The sequence below is a fragment of the Nyctereutes procyonoides genome, unplaced genomic scaffold, assembly GCF_905146905.1.
Source record: "Nyctereutes procyonoides isolate TBG_1078 unplaced genomic scaffold, NYPRO_anot_genome, whole genome shotgun sequence".
In the NCBI taxonomy this organism is placed as follows: Eukaryota; Metazoa; Chordata; class Mammalia; order Carnivora; family Canidae; genus Nyctereutes; species Nyctereutes procyonoides.
Window position 1 is genome coordinate 5,604,202 of NW_026575141.1, and position 23,863 is coordinate 5,628,064.

At 42.4% G+C, this 23,863-nt stretch overlaps 1 protein-coding gene across 1 annotated transcript in view; it reads left to right on the forward strand.

Moving 5' to 3' along the window:
• Positions 1–5,230: 5,230 nt before the first annotated feature.
• RBM28 (RNA binding motif protein 28) overlaps positions 5,231–23,863 on the forward strand; it is a 30,682-nt gene continuing 12,049 nt past the window's right edge. Inside the window, exons 1-12 of the mRNA XM_055307560.1 lie at positions 5,231–5,675; positions 9,846–10,004; positions 10,685–10,779; positions 11,191–11,266; positions 11,937–12,029; positions 12,974–13,045; positions 14,353–14,518; positions 14,683–14,825; positions 16,370–16,442; positions 19,150–19,259; positions 21,834–21,907; positions 22,875–23,010. Of these exons, the coding sequence (XP_055163535.1) occupies positions 5,558–5,675; positions 9,846–10,004; positions 10,685–10,779; positions 11,191–11,266; positions 11,937–12,029; positions 12,974–13,045; positions 14,353–14,518; positions 14,683–14,825; positions 16,370–16,442; positions 19,150–19,259; positions 21,834–21,907; positions 22,875–23,010 (1,315 nt within the window). The 5' untranslated portion in view covers positions 5,231–5,557. The remainder of the gene's footprint in view (positions 5,676–9,845; positions 10,005–10,684; positions 10,780–11,190; positions 11,267–11,936; positions 12,030–12,973; positions 13,046–14,352; positions 14,519–14,682; positions 14,826–16,369; positions 16,443–19,149; positions 19,260–21,833; positions 21,908–22,874; positions 23,011–23,863) is intronic.

Consider the following 23,863-nt stretch of genomic DNA (forward strand, 5'->3'; position numbering starts at 1 on the left):
TTTCAGAGTTAATTTATCAATAAAATATTTTCAGAGAAAGGTCTGATCTTCTTGGAAAGGTTTAGATGAGTTAACAATAGCAGCAGTTCCATCAGAACTGAAAGACAAGCAGTGTTTGGGTGGGATGGCTTCATCTTAGACCCCAGTGACCTTCACTCCTGACTGTAAGAAGCCTTGTCCTACAGCTGGGATGAGCAAGGGCCCTGGGAGTGACCCCTTGAAAACACTCTGACTCTCTGGGAAGTGGCTTGTCAGAGATGAAAGAGGCCCTGAGAAGTGAGGCGGGAATGCTATAGTCTTTGGTGGAAATGTCTGCATCCCTAGGAGCCTGGCCGCAGGCTGGGGTGGATAGCTGGCTAGGGATGTGTTAGTAGTAAAGTCCTTCATGGAAACATTGATACACGTGTCAAGGGCTTGATTGCGTTGAGCTGGGATCCCCAGCAATCTCCCTGCCATGTTCCCCGGAGGAATTCACAGAGGACACTATCTGCTCTACCTACCAACAGGGCCTTTTCAAAAGGTTGGACTTAACAACCCTCTTATCCTGCACTCATCTCCCATAGGTGTAGATCCTCCCTGAAGAAAGGCCCCATCCTACCCACCAAAGCAGAACTGATAGTGCAGAGACCCAGGCACACCAGGCACTCTGTAACCTCTCCCTCGTCCAGAGCATTTGGCTCTGAGCTCTGTAGTGTGCATTTGCCACTTGGCTAAAATGCAGTAAGTTCAGAGAGGCACTAAAACAGGGTCATAGATGAGGTTTGAAAATGAAAATCTGGCAGTGCTCTGGCAGATGTCTTAACACATCACAGGGAAACCTATAGGGGCATAACATACCAGGCTCAAAGTGGAAAAACAGGAATAGGAGTGGTTTTGTCTCCGACTCTGCCGATCAGCTTCTGGGGATTTGAGAAGGGAGGCCGGGGAGTCAAGAGGAAAGCAGGCAGGGAGGCCGGGAGGGGTGGGCCCTCACCAGACCAGGCCCATGTGCCAGTGGGAGAATGAAAGCACCACTCTCCTTGCACCTGAAGATCTGTCTTGCCTGACAGGAATGTGCAGGGTCTCAGACCTCAGAAGGAGGAAGAGTCAGTGATGTTTGGGGAGAGTGAGGGTCATAGTAGGGAAGACCATGAGAAGCAGGTGGGACAGGCGCCGCTGAGGGATAGGATGAGAGTGGTTTTTGACTGTATCTCCATCACCTGGCTCAGCTTGGCTCAGAAATTCTTGCTGCATCGTCACTCTGGGCTGAGGCCCAGAGAGCTGCCAGCCTCCTAATTACAGGCATTTCTCATTGGTGTCGTTGTGGCTGTAGCACACCCAACATTGGAGCTGCTTTATACCATGGAAGGGGTGCTTGCTGCCTGGAAAAATTGCTCTTTTTCTTCCTCACCAAGCCTTCCATCTGCCTCTACTCACACCCAACTTCTTTTGGCCACCTCTTCCTCACTCAGATGCTTGCCAGCTGGCTCATTCATTCACTCTCCCCACCAGGGATCCTGGGGTTCATGCACACAGGCTCCAGCAGAGCAGTCCAAGCCCCACATACCCTCCCGAGTCAGTCTGTCAGTCCGTCTGTCTGTCATTCCTCCCCTCCCCCTCCACAGACACCCATTCACAAACTCCTTTACTGTCTGGAAGCTGTAGATGGGGCTGACGAGATGGGGTTGGGGAGGTGGACTACAGCTCAGTGTTCACCAGCTACAGCACTTTGGTTTTCCTCAGCAAGAGCTACCTCAGCCCTTTGACTTTATAAAGAGGCCAAGACTTTGGTGTGACAAGCCCTCCCTTTCGTCCCGTGCCTCAGCCCTCACCCAAGCAGGTTTCCCAGAAGAACCCAGGTAGATCCTAATGCATACACCCTTCAGTTTCAATTCTGAGTTCCTGCAGGGAACTGAGAGACAAATTCTTTCATTCATTCATTCATTCATTCATTCATTCTCTTTAAAACATTTTATTGAATGTTTACAATATATGAGGTGCTGAGGAAAGAGGTGAACGAGGTGGGCGCCAGCGCTAAACTTATTAAGTGAAGGTCTTTGTGGGTAGGCAGACGCTGATCTAATCATATAGGAGGGCCTGACTGGCCCAGTTGGCAAAGTATGCGATTCTTGACCTTGGGGTTGTAAGTTTGAGCCCTATTTGGGTATAGAGATTATGTAAAAATAAAATCTTAAAAAAAAGAATTAATCATATAAATAATTACAGTAGCACTAATGGGTTATGAGAAGTGCCAAGAATAAGAAGGAAGTGGTATTCTAAGAAGGTTTGGCTTGCAAGGGGGAGTGGAACCAGAGGGATGGTGCCTGGGAGGTGGACTGGGAGAGAGCACACAGCCCAGGCCTCTCTTACTTCCTTTCCAGGCTCCTGCACAGTGATGGATGAGGGAGAAGCCAACAGTTTATTTCCCCTGGAAGCCACGTTGCTGATGTGGTGCAGGGCACCACAACTCCTGCTATTTAATAAAGAACACTGCATGTGTCCTGGGTAGATGGATGAGTAAATATTCCTGACTGAAGCACCACGTGATGTCCCTAATGTGAATGGGTAGGAGAGGACTGGGCTGAGGTTGAGGCTGGGAGACTGAGATGGGGGGCCAGGTCTGAAACTCCGGAAGTGTAGATGGGGTCAGCAGTGTGGTTATCCTTCCCTACAGGCACAGAAGTCCTCCACATTGTGGGTGGCTGCTGCCCCCTGATGGGCATAGGCAGACAGTTTTGTCCTTTAAGGAAGGTCTGAGTGAGAAGTACTTAGAATTGTGGGGCATCCCTAAGAGGGGTGGGAAGAGCCTTCTTAGGATTCTTTTCCCTCTGAACACTGCAGCCAGCACTGGGAAGGCCTCCCTATAGCTAGAGCCCTGAAGCTTGCAGTTAAGTCTTTGGAGATAGAATTTTGATTTCTAAAGTGGTGAAGAGGCAGGAGAGAAGGCAAAAAAAAAAAAAAAAAAAAAAGAGGGAGGAATTTGGAATCCCAAACCGACTTTATTCTTTTTTTTTTTTTTTTTTTTATTTACGATAGTCACAGACAGAGAGAGAGGCAGAGACACAGGCAGAGGGAGAAGCAGGCTCCGTGCACCGGGAGCCCGACGTGGGATTCGATCTGGGGTCTCCAGGATCGCGCCCTGAGCCAAAGGCAGGCGCCAAACCGCTGCGCCACCCAGGGATCCCCCAAACCGACTTTATTCAAATGACACATCCCACTTCCTTTGTCTATTGGTTCTGTTTATCCGGGATAGGATTAACCCCATAGCCTTAAAAATCTGCTTTGTATTTCAGAACTTCCTCTCTTGAGTTATGTGTTTAAGAATACCTGGCATTTTCTTTTGAGCATACATTATTTACTTGGTGGTAGGGCTTCATAAATCTGATGTTAAGTGTTCAGGCTCCCCCCCCCCCATTACTATCAACCAGTCATCCCATCCATCCAAAATGTATTGAAAGTAAATGGGGTTTGAAGAGAATGGGAAATTGCTTTTCACTGTACCTTTTGCACTTTTTGAACTTTCTACCTACCATGTGTTCAGGTTATACTGTTGAAAAGTTATTACTTAAAAAGTGCATTCTCAGTTGCAACCCCTGCAGGGTGTGGCAGTCTTGCACACAGGTCAGTTCCTGAACCCAATGGAATGGCAAGTAGTCTCTGCCTTCTAGGTTCTGGGAGCACCCAGATCTACTGGTGGGGTGAGATCCCTCAGCCTTGGATCTGTCTGATAAGCTGACCTGAGGGAAGTTTCTCTCCTTTCTCTGGGAGGACCTGTGTTCTGGGTCTCTATGTGTGTATGTTATGTTTGCTTTGGGTATGTTCTCATGGTATCTTGTAGTGTACATGCTACGATTTCTTTGTAAGTTTTTAAAATTAATGTCTGTCTACCCCCCACTAGACTTCATTCTCCATGAGAGTAGGGACTAGTGTCTTTTTTTAGCTTACCAATTTTATCCCTAGTACATAGTAGGAGCTCAGTAAATATTTATTGAATGAATGATTGTTTGTGATCTGTGTCTGTGCGTGCTTTAGTAGCTGCAATTTGTGAACTGTTAGAGGCACAGTTATAGCTATCTGTTATAGTGTGACAGATGTCTCATATTCTCTGAAAATATGAGGATTGTTAAAATGATGTGTACGATGTATGCATCTATGTGCATTCTGGTTGCATTTTATACATATAATTGGGAGTCTGTGGTGACAGTGAAGAAAGAATTTATTAAGTATCAATTATATGTCAGATCTTGGGTGAGACCCCCGAACAAAAAACGACTTCCTCTGCCTGCTGTAGTACTTTGGGATCACCTCCTGGAAGTGAGATTTAAAATTTTTTTTTTTTTTAGTTTATTTATGATAGTCACAGAGAGAGAGGCAGAGACACAGGCAGAGGGAGAAGCAGGCTCCATGCACCGGGAGCCCGACGTGGGATTCGATCCCGGGTCTCCAGGATCGCGCCCTGGGCCAAAGGCAGGCGCCAAACCGCTGCGCCACCCAGGGATCCCTGGAAGTGAGATTTTAAACTGGGTGGGAGTGGGTATTTACCCCAAAGATATAGATGTAGTTAAACAAATGGGACACCTGCACCCCAATGCTCACAGCACAATAGCCAAACTGTGGAAGGATCCACAATGTCCTTCGACAGATGACTGGATAAAGAAGATGTGGTCTATACCTACAGTGGAATATTACTCAGCCATCAGAAAGGATGAATACCTACCATTTGCATCCCTGTAGATGGAACTGGAGGGTATCATGCTGAGCAACTAAGTCAATTGGAGGACAATCATCATGTGGTTTCACTCATATATGGAATATAAGAAATAGTGAAAGGGACCATCAGGGAAAGGAGGGAAACTGGGAAAAATTAGAGAGGAAGACGAACCCTGGGAGACTCCTCTAACTCTGGGAAACAAAGGAAGGGTTGCAGAAGGGGAAGAGGGTGGGGGGAAGGGGTAACGGAGCGATGAGCGTTAAGGAGGGCACGTGATGAGATGAGCATCGGGTGTTATGCTATATGTTGGCAAATTGAATTTAAAAAATAATAAATTAAACACACTCAAAGTAAAAATAAACTGGGTAGAAACTAGCAATGCCTGTTTCCCCGCAGTGGGGGGTAGGCGGCGAAGGGGTCCGGAGGGGCGGTACTGGACTAGAGGTGGAGCCCCGCTTAAGAAGCTCCGCCCCCGGCCGTAACTCCATAACTCCTCCCTCCCTCCGTTCGTTCCTTCCTTCCTTCCTTCCTTCCTTCCTTCCTTCCTTCCTTCCTTCTTCCTTCCCTTCCTTCTTCCTTTCCTTCCTTCCTTCCTTTCTCTCTCTCTCTCTCTCTCTCTCTCTCTCTCCTCTCTCTCTCTCTCGTTTTGTTTTGTTTTGTTTTGTTTTGTTTTCTTTGTTTTGTTTCCTATCCCGGAACGTTTTCTTCTCCTTCCACCACGTCCTCCTTCGGACTCTTTTGAATGACGAGCACTTCCGGAACCTCCGGGCAGCTCGGCGTGGTTGGCCTGCCGGAACCGGCTCCTTGCCCGGCGTGTGCGCGGGCCGGGTTCGCTCGCGGGCTCGCGCGCCCCCGTTTCCCAGCCTCATGGCCGGGCTGACCCTGTTTGTGAGCCGCCTCCCGCCCTCCGCCCGCAGTGAGCAGCTGGAGGAGCTGTTCAGTCAGGTGGGGCCGCTGAAGCAGTGCTTCGTGGTGACGGAGAAAGGTAGGGGGCGGGCTGCGAGGCGGTGCGGGGCGGGGCTCCCGGGAGCGGGATCCCGGCGGGGACATCCTCCCGGCCTCAGCCAGCCTGTGATGCTGCGCCCGCTCCGCCGAGAAGGGGCTGGGAATTGCGTTTCTTTTCTAAACCGACTCGGTTCTGGAGGAATCCATAGGGGTCCGTTTCTGAAAGTCAAGGCATTGCCTTTGGGTTACAGAGCGCTTTCCATTTATTACCCGCGCTCACTTTGCGAGATCTTAATTCGATAACAAGGAGATAGTTAACGTTTAATAACACGTCAGTAAGGCTTATTGAGAGTCAGCCTATCGCCTGGCATGGTGCTGAATTCCGCACGTGTTAATCTCATTTAATTTCCTCAACAGACGTGTTGGGTGGAGAGACTTAACCCCATTTTACAGACAGGAATCTGGGGCTTAGGTTAAATTTGGTAACTTTAAGTTCCTATAGCTTGTAAGTAGTGGATCCAGAATTTGGTTACTTGACCCGGAGCTCCTAACCAGTATGCTCTTCATTTACTCACTTATCCATTTACTCGTTTATTCATTCAAATATTTTTTGAATGGCTACTCTGTACTAGGCGCTGTTGTAGGTCCTAAGGATGCAACCTTGCATCAAACCAAGCCAAAAAACTTGCTCTTACGTCTTCAAGATGGGGAAAACAGCCAATAAATAAGCAAGATACATAGTGATAAGGGTGATAAATACTAAGGAGAAAAATAAGTCAGGAAGGATAAGGAGTCTGTGCGAATGAGTGTGCGAGAGGAGGGTTGTAGAGGAGTGAGGAATGGCAGTTATATAGCGAGCAGTCAGGGAAGGCCTGACCAAGATGAGGGAGTGAACTTGTGTCTCTCCAGGAGGAGTCTTGGTGGAGGAAACAGCAAGCTCAGGAACACTGGAGGAATAGCAAGGAGAACAGGGTGACCACAGTGAGTGAATGAAGGTAAGAGAATTTGGAGATGAGATTCTACGGTACCAGATCATCTAGGACCTATAGGCCATTGGAAGGACTTTGACTTTGACTTTTACTTTGAGATGAGAAACTACTAGTTTTGGATAGGGAGCAGTAAGTATGATCTGGCTTACATTTTAAAAGTTTCTCTGAGGCTGCTGTTGGATAATAGGACAGAAGCAGGGAGACCAGATAGTAAGTAGGCTTTTGCAATGATCTAGGTGAGAAATTATGATGTTGACCAGGATGGTAATAATGAAGGTAGGAAGAAGTGATTGGTATATGGATATTTTTGAAGGTAGAACTGAGAGGATTTGCTGATGGATCAGATGTGGGGTATGAAAAAAGAGGAGTCAAGTCTGACTCCCAAGGTTTTTTATTTGAGCCCCTGGGGATATTGATTTGTGTGGTACTGCTATATTCCCCATATTCTGTGTGATGCTCATTGCATCACTGTGTGAAAGGGTTGGCATGTATTGGAATGAGGAAGAATTGTAAGGATTTTAATTGTAGAAGCATTCCTTCCTCTTAACCTAGACTTCAAGGGACACTTGAGATAGGCACCTGATGTTCCATTTAGCTCCCTTCTAGTCAAGAGGCTCTCTCTGTAGGTGGCTGTTGCTTTGCCTTTCAGCAGAACAGCTAGCAAGAACTGGCATCCCGTAGGCCCCCCCCAACACCCCCCCACCCCGTTTCCCTCCATGGTATCTGCATATGTCATATGTGAGTAGGCAAGTTAACTGTGTGCTAGCAATCCCTCCATCATTAGCTTCTATTTCATTAATAGCAGAGGTTGGAGTTGGGATAGTCCACATGGCTCTGATTGCTATACAAGCCATAACACTAGCCTGGTTCATTGTCATTTTAAGTAGAGATATAGGTGAGTGAGAGAATGAGAGTGCTCTACAGCCTTGTTTCTTAAACTGCAGATCATTACTTGTTAGTGGGTTTTGAGTGGGTCGTGACAAGAATTTTAAGTAATTTGTACACCTAGTGTGAGGCTCAGACTTACAACCCCCCAGATCAAGACTCTCATGTTCCATGACTGAGCCAGTTTCATATAAAACTCTATTGGTTTTATATGAAAAATATATATGTGTACTGGGTTCTACTATAAGTTACATTCATTACTTGGGAGAAACACTGTTGTCCAGTGCTTAGTGGTTCTGTCCTAGGGAAGGACAGGCATTGAAAGGGAATTCTCTTTTGGGTCCTCAGAATATAGCAGAGGTGTAATTTTACCTTGTACCCTGTGTATGTGGTCTAAATCTTAGGGTAAAAAAGGGGGGGGGGAGCTCTATTCCCTTTTTTTATTCCCTTTTTAAATGATTGTATACTTTTCTGTCCAGATAGTCAGGATGTGTTGGAAAGAGTGCTGTACTGGGATGGGAAGGAGGGAGGGGATGTGGGATGAGGTCTTAGTTGTGATGACTTGAAGGCATGCCACTTAACCTCTTAAAGATGGGGATGATATCACAGGATGTTGTGGGGATTCAAGTAAAATGAGAGTGCTTTGTGCAAACAGTGAATGGCATTTATTGTGAATACATGTTTTTATTTGGTGCTGAGCTCGTTCACGCATTCACGTTTCAGCTGCTTTGTTTTTGGTTGTACTGATCAGGAAGGGCCCTGATTTTTCTTCTGACTCCTGACAGTGAGTGGGCAGACCTTTGTGAGGAGTCCCAAGAGAAAAGACCTTGATCTCCAGATCACAGTATGCCTTCCTAGGGCAAAGTACCAGCTTTAACTATTTATGTGAATTGGCGTCCTGTGTTTGAGGGCTTGTACCCTGAAGTAGGTTCAAGTGTAGTTGAAAAAGAAGCAGAGCATATGAGCCATGTTTCTTCTTTGGATAGTAGGCAGACTACCTGGTCTTTTTTCCTTTTTAAAAAATTAATTTATTCATCTATCTAACTATCTATCTATCTATCTATCTATCTATTTATTTATTATCTATTTGAGAGAGAGCGTGTAAGGGGAAAGGGAGAAGAAAGCAAGAGGGAGATGGAAAAGCAGACCCCCAGCTGAGCCAAGGAGCCAGTACAGGACTAAATTCCAGGACTGTGGGATCATGACCTGAGCTGAAGGCAAACGCCCAACCGACTGAGCCACCTACGTGCCCCAGTCTTTTTCCTTTCTGATGCAGTAAATGACTTAAAAATTTGAGTACACAAAATGTTAAACCAATAAAAGCATACCAAAAAAAAGGACAGGGGATCCCTGAGTGGCTCAGTGGTTTAGCGCCTGCCTTTGGCCCAGGGTGCGATCCTGGAGTCCTGGGATCGAGTCCCGCGTCGGGCTGCCAGCATGGAGCCTGCTTCTTCCTCCTCCTGTGTCTCTGCCTCTTTCTCTCTCTCTCTCTCTCTCTCTCTATGTCTATCATAAATAAATAAACAAATCTTTAAAAAAAAAGGGCAAAAGTTGGTTATAGTTTTTATTTGCAACTATTAATCTGCTTGGTCCTAATATTCTTTATGGCCTTTATATTGGTGGAGTCCCATGGAAAGAACAGGGGGCTAGTGATGAGGAATCAGTTGAGCTACTAACACTCTGGTGCATTAACTACTTCACTTACTTTCCTCCATCTCAAATTATTCATTTGGAAAGGATGAATATTACCTACCTCAGTGTGTTCTAGAAGTGAGATAAGAGATTTATAGCTACTTTGGATATTTATATATTTGATATTGATTGCTAAGGCTTGGTAAAAATGGTAATAGTATCTGCAGGCTCCCAAAACAATGTTTATTGTTTTTGAGGTTCTTTTGTCAGGGCCTGGGGCATTCATTTCTGATCTGCTGCATTATTACACTGCAGTTTTCAAAGTTACCATACTTACCTTTCCCACCTTCTCTGGTAATGTTCCATTCTCTTTTATGTTGAGTTATTCTTTGGGGATATAATGGATATCATGGATCTCCAGTATTCTCAAGATTATCAGGAAAGGAGGAAGAAGAGAAGCTAACAGTGAAGACACCAAATTAGAAGAGGAAGCCTAACAATTTCTGAGCAAAGTAGGGAAAGGGCCACTGATGCCAAATTTATTTCTATCTCTCCTGAAAATTTTGGCAAACTGATAAGAGAATGGTCTGGCAGTATATTTGCTACTTAGGGCCTTGAGAATTTACTGGTTTAAAAAAAAAAAAAAAGAATTTACTGGTTTAGGGCTCTTGGTTTATGATTCTCCCCCACCCTTCACTTTTCAGGGAGTAAGGCATGTCGAGGCTTTGGCTATGTCACTTTTTCTATGCTGGAAGATGTTCAGAGGGCCCTGAAGGAGATCACCACTTTTGAAGGCTGTAAGATCAACGTAACTATTGCCAAGAAAAAGCAGAGGAATAAGTCCAAGGAAAAGGGGGAAAATGGTGAGTTTCTAGTAACTGAAGGTAACTTTCCCTCAAGGTGAGGAAGAGAGGGGGGGGAAGGGGATAGCTTCTAAATTTCACTTTTTTTTTTTTAATTTTTATTTATTTATGATAGTCACACAGGGAGAGAGAGAGAGAGGCAGAAACATAGGCAGAGGGAGAAGCAGGCTCCATGTACCGGGAGCCCGACGTGGGATTCGATCCCGGGTCTCCAGGATCGCGCCCTGGGCCAAAGGCAGGCGCCAAACCGCTGCGCCACCCAGGGATCCCAGCTTCTAAATTTAAAGCTTCCTTAAATTTCTTTTTGATGTCCAAAATCATCTAATGTATTTTATTACTCATTTTTGCCTTTTTTTTTTTTAATTTTTATTTATTTATGATAGTTACACAGAGAGAGAGAGAGAGAGAGCCCGATGTGGGATTCGATCTTGGGTCTCCAGGATCACGCCCTGGGCCAAAGGCAGGCGCCAAACCGCTGCGCCACTCAGGGATCCCCTCATTTTTGTCTTTTATTTAATTCTAACTTTGGAAATCTGATGGTCCTGCATGTTGTCATATTTAACCCTGTGGGAAATGCCTTTTTTTTTTTTTTTGCTGGTAGCTTCTTTCCTGTGATGTTCTGGGCCTAGAGGTAGGTGATTTTGGATCGCAGACTTATTTTGTTGCCTCTTATTTTTTAGAAAATTCAGAGCCCCCAAAGAAGGAACCAAAGCCTAAAAAACCCAAAGTGGCAGATAAGAAAGCCAGATTAATTATTCGGAACCTGAGCTTTAAGGTGAGTGATGGAGAAAACACTGCCTGTTCTCCAGGCTGTTGGTGCTCATTGGTGGAAATCCTCACCAAGATGATATAATTGGACATATTTCCTTCTGGGGATGAATCTTAGCATTGTTGAATACAGAAAATGGGCCTGTATAAACAATTAATTAAGGATATTAAGTGTGAAGATGCCTGCCTTTTGGGACATTACTACTGAGATAGGGAGGAGAGGAAGAGCTCTTTGATGTCTATCTTGTCTCTTAGATCCAAAGCAAGATGTCTACTGTTTAGAAATGTTTGATATCCTAGTCTCAAGAGTAAAAAAAAGGAGTGAGAGTATTCAAGTTCTTTGTAATGAATTGATTTAACAGTTGATGTTTCACGTTTATTTTCTGTGATAATATCTTTTCTTCGCTTTTGGCATCAGTGTTCAGAAGATGACTTGAAGACAGTATTTGGTCAATATGGAGCTGTCCTGGAAGTAAACATCCCCAGGAAGCCAGGTACCAGTAAACCTTCATTTGTTGTGGATTAGATTAAGATTATTTAAAATAACAGTCTTTTTCCATTTCCACCTTGAACTAACCACAATTTGAAATAGAAATACAGGGGCACCTGGGTGGATCACTCAGTTGAGCATCTACTTTTGATTTCAGCTCAGATCATGGTCTTAGGGTCGTGGGATTGAGTCCCAGGTGGGGCTCACACTTAGTGCAGAGTCTGCTTGTCCCTCTCCCTCTGCCCTCCCTGCCCCCCCCCCCCCGCACATGCATGCTCTCTCTCTCTCTCTCTCTCTCTCAAATAAATAAAATCTTTTAAGCAAAATAGAAATACAAAGTTAATGTCATACTCTTTATGAGCCCCAGATGACATGATATACGTACATAAAGTATCAGGCACAGTGCTTGACACCTAGCAAAAACTCAAAAAGAGTCTTATTCCCCCAGTGGCATTTTTAATTAGATCAGAACTAGTTTTAGAAGATAAGTTATAGTTCAAGAAAATTGCTCTCCCCAAGCTTCAGTCAGAGTATACTCAGTAGGAGTACATAAGCTACTGCTATGGGCAAGGGGCTGACTGGTTGGCAGGACTTGGGTCATCTTGTAATGTCCTGCTTGGTGTTCGTTAGCTGCTCACCTGCTGCCTCTAACTTCTTTGTACATTTGCACGCAGATGGAAAGATGCGTGGTTTTGCTTTCATCCAGTTCAAAAACCTTCTAGAAGCAGGAAAGGCTCTCAAAAGCATGAACATGAAAGAGATAAAAGGTAAGTTTTATACACCTATACTATTCATCTAGATATTTCTGGTGTTTGGATGAATTAGCACAGTAACCCACTTTCTACATTTTCAAAAGGTGTTTTGAATTGTTGAGAGTCTTACTACTAATATAGAAGCTGTTTGGAGAAATATTCCTAGTGCTTGATCTTAGGGTTAAACTTGAAAGAACGCGGGATCCCTGGGTGGCGCAGCGGTTTGGCGCCTGCCTTTGGCCTGGGGCGCGATCCTGGAGATCCGGGATTAAATCCCAGGTCGGGCTTTCTGCATGGAGCCTGCTTCTCCCTCTGTCTGTGTCTCTGCCTCTCTGTCTCTCTCTCTGTGACTATCATGAATAAATAAATAAAATCTTAAAAAAAAAATAAACTTGAAAGAACGCAAGCCATTATTCGCTATTCCTTATTTGGTGATGAGTGTGTACTTAAATCTTTAATGAAAATATATCCCTGAAATAATCATTGATAGACGCAGATTGCTGTCCAGGGAATGTGTGGATTTTGCAGGTTTCTCTGTCTTGGTCTTGATCACCCTTGAGCTCTGGTGGGCTGTTAAACTGGCTGTGTTCATTTACTAGGTAGTAAAGAAGGGCTTGGCTTGGAGACTTTGTAACTTCTGGGCAAAACTCTTGCTTAGTCTAACTGGAAACTTGTCTACCTGGAAACACTGTTCCATTCTTTCTTTACTTTTTTACTTTCTCTTACCCTAGGGTGTGGGGGCTGTGTAGAAAGGCAAAACAACATTTAAATTGATTTAAAGAGCTTAAGGGTTAAAAGGGACAGGCTACTCTGAGCTTTATTTTGGAACCAGTGTTCTCTGAATTGGCAGTTTCTTTTGTTTGTTTTGGTTTTGTCACTGTCTTTGATGAATAAGAAGTCGTTTACAAGAGATGTTAAAAAGAGGAAGACCTTTCTGATGATACTTTTCTGTCTGACAGGGCGGACAGTGGCTGTGGATTGGGCTGTGGCAAAGGATAAATATAAAAATACACAGTCTGCCTCTGCCCCAGGTAAGATGTGGTGTGGAGTAGAAGGGGTTGTATGTCCTGAGGTGAGTATGGAAACATCCCTATCCTACGGAAAATTATAAGGGAACCTGCTAGTAAGGGAACCCAGTAAGAATATTGGGTCAAAGATACAAAAGCACAAGATTAACAGAAAGAATGAGACTAAGGATTAAGAGAAACTGAGTTCTTGCAGGCTCAGAAATGAGCCCAGAGCTGTTTGTTGATTCATATTGTACCATCTGGTGATCTGGTCTCAAAATAGGATCTTTTGAGTCTAAACCCACTCCTGAGTGTGAATGTGAATTAGGAGTAGGGCCTAAGTTCATTGTCCCCCTGATGGCTGTCCTTTCCCAACTTTTCTTAATAGCGATTGAATATTAAGAATAGAGAAACTGGGGCACCTAGATGGCTCAGTCGTTGAACATCTGCCTTTGGCTCATGTTGTGATCCCAGGGTTCTAGGATCGAGTCCCACATCAGGCACCCTTCATGGAGCCTGCTTCTCCCTCTGCCTATATCTCTGCACCTCTCTGTGTCTCTCAAGACTGACTGACTGACTAAATAAATAAATAAATAAATAATCTTAAAAAAAAAAAGAATAGGGAAACTTTGGGGCACCTGGTTGCCTCTGTTGGTTAAGTGTCTGCCTTTGGCTCAGGTCATGATCTTGGGGTCCTGGGATTGAGTCCGATATCTGGCTTCCCTGCTCAATAGAGTCTGCTTCTCCCTCTCCCCCTGCCCCTCCTCCCTGCTTATGCTCCCTCTCTCCCAAATGAATAAGTTAAAAATAAAAATAATAGGGAGACTTAAAACTTGAGGGTTGTTTTGTTTTTGTTTTTTGTTTGTTTGTTTTTTAGAAAGCAGTGGTTTTGAAGCCACCAGGAGCTCAGAGAACAAAACTCACTGAGATGAAAGTTTATGGCTGAGCTCCATAGTAAGCATTGTGCTGGCTGTGGTGCACAATGGCAGGCTGTCTGTGGGCACTCAGTTGCTACTTCTCTCATTCTGAGCCTGATTAACCTTAAGGCTTCTGATGAATGGGGCAGGCTTCCAGGGAATCTCAGTCATGAGGGGTTTTTGTTGTTCTTTTTGTGGTTTTCCCTCATACTTTCTCTTACATGCGGTAAGAAAAATATATATATATAATTTTTTATATTTTATGATATATTTATGTAAAAATGTATTTTTTATAGTTATAAGTTCTAGTCCTAGCCCCAAGGAACTAGGAGTTTAGGGTTTTAGTTACTCTGTTCAAATAACCTTGTTTTGGATTCTAAATGAATTCTTGACTTTCTTTATCTCTGTGTGTAGGTGAGAAGAGGCCTGAACCTAAACATCAGGAATTAAGTAAAGAGAATGGTAGGGAAGAAGAGGATATGGAAGAGGAAGAGGTAGAAGAGGATGATACAGAAGAGGAAGAAGACGGGGAGGAGGATAAAGAATCAAGGGTGACCAAGCCTGCACAGATTCAAAAGAGGTAAGCAGCTCAGCTTGTTCTGAGACAAGAAGAAGATCTAGGATTATCTCTGGGAGGAGCAGTGGTCTTCCCTGCCCCCATCACGGCAGACATAATGTGTGTGATGAAGGGGCATAGACCCCTCTGGCAGCCCAGATCCTTAGTTCTGAACTGTGCCATTGCAGAGCTGTCAGGAGGGCCGCACCTGCAGAGAGCAGTGAGGAAGATCATTCTGACGAAGACAGTGGCCTGAAAGAGAGAGATGATAGTATTGATGGAGAGGAACTGGCTCAGAGTGACACCAACAGTGAAGAGCAAGAGGACGAAGGTTTGCCTGGGGATCTTTGTAGACACTTTTACATTTAAAACCGGTTACTGACAAATGTGCATCAGTTCAGTGCACACCTCTCATTAAATAGGACCCCAAAGTGGTCTGTCAGATTCATGTTTCAGTGCTGAAAAGGATACCCTTATATTCCTTCTAAAGGTTTTTGTTTTGTTTTAAAATTAGTTTGGAATGGCATTTGAAGGTTAAGATTCTCAGGGAATTTAAAACCTGGCTTAATGCTGAGGCACTACTTCTCTCTTGTTTATCCAAAGTGAATGAATAACTGGATAAGCAGGATATTATATTCTAACACCAAGTGGATTTTAAACAACTCTTGTGAATTGAGATAGGGATAAAGACCTCTTGGGGCATTTTGTAAAGCTGTAATCAAACCCCGTTGCCACCTTTATAAAGAATGTTGGGTGTAAACTCATTTATTGAGGGAGGCAGGTCATTACAGAATGAGGAATGGTCAATAACTGATTGTTTAGGTTAAGTCTGGTGTGTCAGTTTGGCCATATAAAAAATCTGAGGAAATAGTTTTTTCCATGAGGAGAGAATGGGAGACACCCTAGAATCAGAGAAGCTTCTGTACTGAGGGGACTATGAGACCTTGCATTCAATAACCAGGTTCATCTGTCTCTTAATCATTCTTTACATTGAAAAAATTATTGGGCCAATACATAATAATGGCAGAAAATTTAAAAAGATAGTGCAGTAGAGTGTAATATATAGAGAAAAGTTCCTCACCAGACCCCTAAGGGTCCCTCAAAGTAACCACTGCTGCTGTTTTCATATTCTTTCAGAATTGTTATATATCTGTAAACATGTATGTCTTTTTTTCTTTTTCCCCTAAGATTTTATTTATTCATTCATGAGAGGTACAGAGAAAGAGAGAAGAGACATAGGGGAATAAGCAGGCTCCTCTCAGGGAGCCGGATGCAGGACTCAGTCCCCGGCCCCGGCCCAGATCATGCCCTGAGCCGAAGGCAGACACTCAACTACTGAGCCATATAGGTCTATTTTTAAAAACAAACAGTAAATCTTCCTTGTACCCAGGTCCTCAGCCACTTTAGGGCCCCTCCCCAGAGATAACCAAAGTTAAAAGTTTCTTGTGTATCTATTTAATACCTTTATAAGCAAAAACAAATGTGGCGTGTACACATACACATACAGGTCCAATAGTTATGTTTGTGTGTGTGAATGTGTATTTTTTTTTCCTCAAATGTTCTAAACCTTTAGACTGGCCTGACAATATATAGGAATGTCTTTCTTTCCATACCCTTACCACATTGGATTTCATTCTTTTATTAAGTTGTTGCCAATTTGTTGGAATGAAAAACAGTATCTTTTTACTGGTGCTATGTTTTTCTTATAAGTTTGAGCGTCTTTTCCTGTATTTAGGTGTATATCCTTTGTTCACTTTTAATTCTGTGTTTTCTTATTTGTTTATGCAAGGTTTTTATATATCTAAGAAGTTAGCCCCTTGTCATTTGTGTCGCACTAAGTCTTTTTCATTTTTTTTGTTTTTCTTTTTACTTTAGATATGCAAATCTCAAAGAAAAAGAAGAGGAAGTTACCCTCTGATGTGAATGAAGGGAAAACTGTTTTTATCAGGTATGCCTTTGTACCTCAATAGGTGCTGTTTGTGTTGCCCTCACAGGTTTTCCTTTTCTCCTTTTTTCCTTCTTCTCTCTTTGTCTCTCTTTATTTTTGGAAAGATTTTATTTTTATTTATTATTTTTTTAAGATTTTATTTATTCATGAGAGACACAGAGAGAGAGAGGCAGAGACATAAGCAGAGGAGAAGCAGGGAACCCCATGTGGGACTCTGTCCCGATCCTGGGACCCCAGGATCATGCCCTGGGCCAAAGGCAGGCGCTCAGCTGCTGAGCCACCCAGACATTCTGAAATATTTAATTTTTAAGTAAGCTCTGCACCCAGGGTGGGGCTCAAATTCAGAGCCCCAAGTTGTGAGTTGCATGCTCCACGGACTGAGCCAGCCAAGTGCCCCACTCTTTTTGTTTTCTAGTACTATTTCTGGTAGGTAGGCCAGAAAATTGGATCATTAATACATCCAGCCCTAGGAACATAGCAAACAGTGAGAATATAGGAGAATCAGAACCGCACCTAGAAGATAAAGAGCGGGAGTCTCCAGATTTTGTCCTCATTTACATTTCATTCTTTGTAACTGGGGTATCATCATTTGGAACAAATCAGTTCTTTATTAGAAACATCTTGCTTCCTGCCTTTGTTTTAGGAGAAGTGCTGTAGAGGGGTGATACCACTTGTCCCAGATAGTTTCTCTCTTCATACCTAACTTAACTTTCAAAGTAGTGTCGATAATAAAATAAGGCATCCCATTGGTTTCCAAGAAAATTTAAGGGAGGAAGTCAAGTGGAGATAGGTTTTATCTCATGTTGCCATTACTGTTTTAGTCCTACTGACTGTGGTAAGTTGGCTGTTTTATAGAGTCAGGACATCTTCAGGACACCTCAGGCATGCCTTCTTTTCCTTTCTTAAGTGCCAACCTTCCAGGGCTATTTGGGTCTTATTTAAAGATGTGTACTTTATTTTCCTGTAGAGTGTTTTAAGATTGTTTTTATTATATAAGTAATTTATGCTTATTGTAGGAAATTTAGGAAATTTCCTAAATGAGCAAAAAGACACAAGATATTAACCTTAATTATTACTCAAAGAACACCTGCACACATGCCCATATCATAGCTATTTACAAAGGTGAGTTTAGCCTCCACAAGCTATGCTAAACTTAGACAACCTTAACGGCATGTCTCTCATAGTTGTTTTTACTTGGTTGTTTGGAATGGCCATATAAATAAATTTGTATTTGTAGAGGATTTTGTCTAATAAGAAAGGGGAAATGTTATACTTAGGAGCCTGTGATTTTAATACCGAGGATACCATGCCTTACTGTTTCCACATCTTTTAATTAATAAAAAAACTTAGGAAAGTAAAGGATGGAAGACAAAAAACTATACACAGACCAATTTGAAGAAGTAACGTGGCTAGGATGTCTTATTGCAGAAAATCTTTTTTGTCTCAATTACTTTGTAAGATGGAATTGTTTATGGGGTTAACTGAGTGTAGAGAAGAAAAATTATAAATATTTATTGAGGACTGTTTTTACCCTAGAAGGATGTGAATAGCTGGGGAAATGAAGGATCTTTACAGTATATGGAAATTTAGTAGAACAAAATCTTCCAACTTTTTTTAAGATTTTATTTATTTGACAGAGAGAAAGTGAGCACAAGCAGAGAAAGCGGTAGGCAAAGGGTGAGGGAAAAGCAGGCAGAGGCAGAGGAAGAAGCAGGCTCCCCACTGAACAAGGGGCCCCATGCTGGAGAATCCCAGGATCCTGGGATCATGACCTGAACCGAAGGCAGACACTAACTTACTGAGCCACCCAGGCGCCCACTTCCAATATTTTTTAATTCCATGAAAAGGAATAAGTGCTTTTCTTGTTTTGCACTTAGTAAACTTTACTGTGTTTGCTTTTGAGTTATTATTTTGAAGAATTTTCTGACTTTTTTAAAGTTTAAATTGAAACCTCGATTTCACAGCAACACAGAGGGGAAAATGCCTAATTGAGAGAGGCGGGCAGATACACACTTGTACACTCTTGACTTGTCTCATTAGCCTGCTGTGAATCTTCTGGTTGTAATAAGAGAAACTAATTTTGGCCAATTTAAATGAGAAATCAGGTTTGTTGGGTGAACATTGAGTGGTTCACTGGATCAAAGCAGGGGAAGAGCAAACCTTAAGAAGGAGATGAAAATCTGGATGTTTTGGGGCTCAGCTGTAGAAGGCTGTGGTCTTTTCTCTGAGAATACTGCCTTTCTTTTTTTCATTTTTAAGGTATAATATATATTCTGTAAAGTGCATTAATCTAAATGTACAGCTCAGTGAAATTTTTCATACATATATATTCATGTACCCACCACTCAGATCAAGATATAGGTCATTTTCAGATTTCCACTTCCTAGAAGTTTCCTTTGGGTGGGGTCCTGCTATTTTGAAATGAATTTGCATCTACAGCTTCTGGCCTTAATGTATGTCTGTTTAAGTTTTAACTTTCTGGGGGAGAGAATCTGATTAACATAGAAAGGCCAGTTAATGCTAGCCATGGGGGAGAGTCAAACATCAGAGGTGGGGTCACTGGGGCCTCCCCTATGTATGGGTGCTATTCTTAAACTACAGAGGGTGGTTGTGAGCAAGAATACCACTCCATTTGGTGTCTCACCTTGTACTAGAACACAGGATCTCACTTTTGTAATTGACTTTTCTTGTGACCTGTCTTCCATAGAAACCTGTCTTTTGACTCAGAGGAAGAAGAACTTGGGGAGCTCCTCCAGCAATTTGGAGATCTTAAGTATGTCCGTATTGTCTTGCATCCAGACACAGAGCATTCTAAAGGTATTTGTTGTCAGCTTGTCACGCCCTAAAAAGGTAGAGACTGTTGCCATGGACACTGGGTTACTTGAGAGCGTAATGTGTGCCATTCTGAGGGGTCTACAGTCCATCCAGCCCAGGTTTCTATGATTCAGAGAAACACCAAGGACATTCTGAGGTTGTCTTCCAAGATATCAAACTCAGCATCTTTAATGGTGCTGCCAGCCACAATTTTGTCTAAGCTTTTTTTTAAGCCCTTGCTTATTTACTTTAGGGTAATGAATTCCATTTGTTTTTCTTCTTTGAATTTCAAATGTGATAGCATCTCATGGGTATTAATCATTCCACATTGCTTGAAATTACTGGGATCTTTTTCAGTTGCTTTTGTTAGAGATGGAAGCTAACAAATTTTTTTGCAGTGGCAACAGTCAGAAGGAAAGCTGTATATAACAGGACTGCTGCCTTAGATTTTTTTTCCCCTAAAGCTATTTCTTTTGAACTTTTAAGGATTGGCCCCAGTTCATTCTAGTATACTGTTGTTAGGGAGCAGCATCTTTTCAGTCTATTCATAATCTTTCATTTCATCAACTGCAGTCATTCTCCTAAGCAGTGAGTTCTTAATTCATTCTGGTTCTTGCTTCCTTTGAGATTTAGCAAAAACTATGAACCTTCTCTCCAGAAAAATGCCACTTCTGAGGATTTGTGGGCTCTCTGGACTCTATTCAAGGGTTAAGAACCTCTATTCTAAACTTTACTTTCCAAATTGATGAGACCTGATCATTTTCGGTTTTTCCTTAGGCAAAAAGATAGAAGTAGGGCAGTATGATGGAAAGAAAGCTGAACTGCTTCCTGGAGATTAGGGATCTAATTGTAGCTAAGCCATAAACCAGCTGGGTGATTTTGGCAAATTGTTTAACCACTGCAGGCTTCAATTTCTTATCTATGAAATGAGTAGATTGAACTGGAATAATCACTGAGGGTGTCTTCAACTCTAATACTCAACTATACTTCTTGGACATTCTTCATTTCTTCTTCATTATATTTTTTTTAAAGTGGGCAACTAAAATTGCATAGAATGTTCCTAGTAATGTAGGATATTGCTTTACTTTGATATCTTTTGTTTCTTTTTGATGCAGTCGTCTGTTGGGTTGGTATTTTCAGAATGTGGTCAATAGTTGACTTTCTCAATCTTTCTTGTCCTATTAATATTAGCTGAGAGTTAATGATCTTAATAAGTGTAATTTTCATTATTATTTTTTAAATACATTGTCTTTTTCTAGCACTTAATAAATTTTTTTGCTTTCTCACTCAGCCTTGGCTGCCTCCTATCATTTGTCCTTGTTAGCATGCCATTTCACTGTCGAGGAGAGCTAAAAATTATCTGTGGACTTTTAGGGAAGTGTTAAGACTAAACTCAATACTGACCCAGTGTTAAAATTCTTACCCATTCAAAGAGAAGTACCCATTTTCTTCATATTGGATGAATAAGCTAATCTGTCAATTAGAAACATTCCTCCCCCTCAATCTTCCTTCCTTTCTTTTTGTATCATTTGTTTCTTCTGCTTGAGTGTCTATTAATGCCAGATACTATAGTAGGTGCTAGCAGCCTAAAAACATGGCCCTTACTCCTGAGGCATTCATCCTATTTGGGAAGATACCACCTGACCAGCGCTATAATAGAAGAGATGTGATTGGAGGACCAATAGATGGGGCACTTCGCTCTGCCTGGAGGAGGCAGGAAAGACCCCACCTAGATGGTGACTCTTGGGTTGGCCTGCCATGTGTTGTCTTAGTCTGCTGCCATTTATTCTCATAGAGGACAAAAGTTCAGTCAATGCCCCAGTAGCTCTAGGAAATGACATTTTTTTCATATATGAGGGAATATTTAAATTTGTATAAAGGGATACTAACAAAATATTATGAAACTTGTATTTCATTTTTGGAGTCTACTATAAAGTGAACTTTTTTCTTTACTGATAAAAACTGCTTTTTATCAATAGTAGAAATTAGGATGGGTTGATTGGCTCTGCATCTAACCAGCGATAGGTGAGTTTGTGCAAATTCTAGAGTATGAGTCAAGAATTGAGCTTCTGGCTTTCTGGTTCACTGCTGTATTCATGTGATAGAGGCCAGGAACTTTGACTCCAAGAGACCAGTCTGCCCATATCTGATGTCTCCCAAGTGGCAGTGAGATGATGTGATTAATTAGTTGATGACAGTGAGATCTGTAATTAATTTCAGGGTTCCTGCCTCATTTTTTAGCCTTCTAAAAGGCAAGCATTAAGAAATGCTGTTTTAAGTGGAATTTCTCTACTATATCTTGTGGCTTTTTGTTACTAAGGAGAGCAGTAGTGAGACTAAAGTTCTAAGAAGCATTGGAAAAGATGAAGTAATAGTAAAATTCCATTGTAAGCACATGTCCTATCTGTCTTGGAACCTTTGTACTTGATGCAGTGCATGTCTCATAGCGTCTAACAAAAGGACATGTTGCTCTGTCTTCCACTCTGTGTTAGGCTGGCACCATTTGTCGTGTCATCTTTGGCATCCTGGTGGGCCATGGGAGTTTGGCATCTCACTTAATTTTGTTTCTCTGTGTAGGTTGTGCATTTGCCCAGTTCATGACTCAAGAAGCAGCTCAGAAATGCCTTGAAGCTGCTTCTCCAGAGACTGAGGTAAGGAGAACATTTCTTCTATCCCATAGCTTAGGGGATAGTGACTCCTAAGGCCAGCATTTGCTGTTTATACACAGCTTTATTAGTACTGTCAATACTATAATAATAATAATAATAATAATAATAATAATAATAATGCTTATTGAGCACTTAGTGTGTGTTAGGCATTAAACTTTACATGTATTATTTAATCCTTAATATCAGTTCTACAGTGGTATATAAGGTAATTACAATTACACCTCTGGGGTGCCTGGGTGGCTTAGTTGGTAGGGATCTGACTCGACCTCAGCTCAGGTCTTGATCGCAGGGTCATGAGTTCAAACCCTACACTGGGCTCCACGCTGAGCATGGAGCCTACTTAAAAAAAAAAACATCAGTTATTATACCTATTTTATAAGTGTGGAAACAGGTGTAATAATGTATCTAATATTTATTGATCACTGTATGTCAGCCCATATTGTAGCCTGATGACATGAAAGTTGGGACAAGAAGGGATTAAGGTCATCTATGAAGTGGAATAAATGAGAGACAATGTAGGGGTGATGGATTTTTCTGTATATTCTGTAACCAAGTATATATTGTTTTGAGGTATCCTGTGTTGCCCATTTATCTCTTAAATTCTCTTAAGTAGAGTTAACACTATCATTAGCTTTCTTTAGAATTTAAAAATTTGGCTATTTACAGATCCGTTTTCCTCACTTTAGCCCTACTTTGGGCCTAATCAACTCCCATAAAATAAATTACTGCTAACTGCCCTAATTATACACATGGCCTTTTGCACAGCTATTCTAAAATATTAGGCTAAGTGATCCACTTGCAGCCACCTAGGCTAAGACATCTTGTGGGTTGGTTCCATAGCATAATTGAGGTTTGCTGTTTTCCCTTTCCTTGGCATTCCTTGTCAGGTACTTACTTAGTCTTTAAACTTTAAACTAATTTTAAGAGAGACAATTGCAATCTGTTACAGGGTGGTGGACTTAAACTGGATGGCCGGCAGTTGAGGGTCGATTTGGCAGTGACCCGTGATGAGGCTGCAAAGCTCCAGACCAAGAAGGTGAAGAAGCCAACTGGAACCCGGAACCTCTACCTGGCCCGAGAAGGCTGTGAGTAGTGGAAGGGAGATGTGAACCAGGCTTCTGAGTTAGCAGGCCCTGTTCTGTGACAGTGACCAGCAACAGTATGTTTGGGGGCATGTTTCAAATTAAAAACCCGTATGTGTTCTTCAACCGTGTTACATCATTATTCCACTTTAGCAAATACGGCTTTCTGTTAGGAAACCGTCACTCAGGTTTTGGATTAACTGGTCTCATTCTCTTTTCTTTTCTTTTTTTTTTTTTTAAGATTTTTTACTTTATTTATTCATAGAGACAGAGAGAGAGAGGCAGAGACACAGGCAGAGGGAGAAGCAAGCTCCATGCAGGAGCCCGACATGGGATTCGATCCAGGATCTCCAGGATCACGCCCTGGGCTGCAGGCGGTGCTAAACCGATGCGCCACCGGAGCTGCCCTCATTCTCTTTTCTGCTTGTTTGCCTTGAGATCTTTAGGTTGGGGGATTAGCAGGGCAAAGAGGGAGGAAAAGCTCAAATTACCTCTGCTTCTTGTCATGATTTCTGATAGTTTTTCTCAAGGAGTTGAAAATTATGACTAAAATTACTCTTGATTAGTCATAGATTTAAAATTTGCACTCAGTACCTTTCCCTTAATGTCAAATAGATAATCAGAAATTAGCTTCAGTTAAAAAAAAAAAAAGCAGAAGAGGGGCACCTGGGTGGCTCGGTTGGTTAAGCATCTGCCTTCAGCTTGGATTGTGATCCTGGGGTCTTGGGATCGAGCCTCGCATTAGGCTCCCTGCTCAGTGGACAGCCTGCTTCTCCCTCTCCCCCTGCTACTGCCCCTGCTTGTGCTCTCTCTCTCTTTAAATAAATAAATAAAATCTGAACAAAAAAACCCAAAA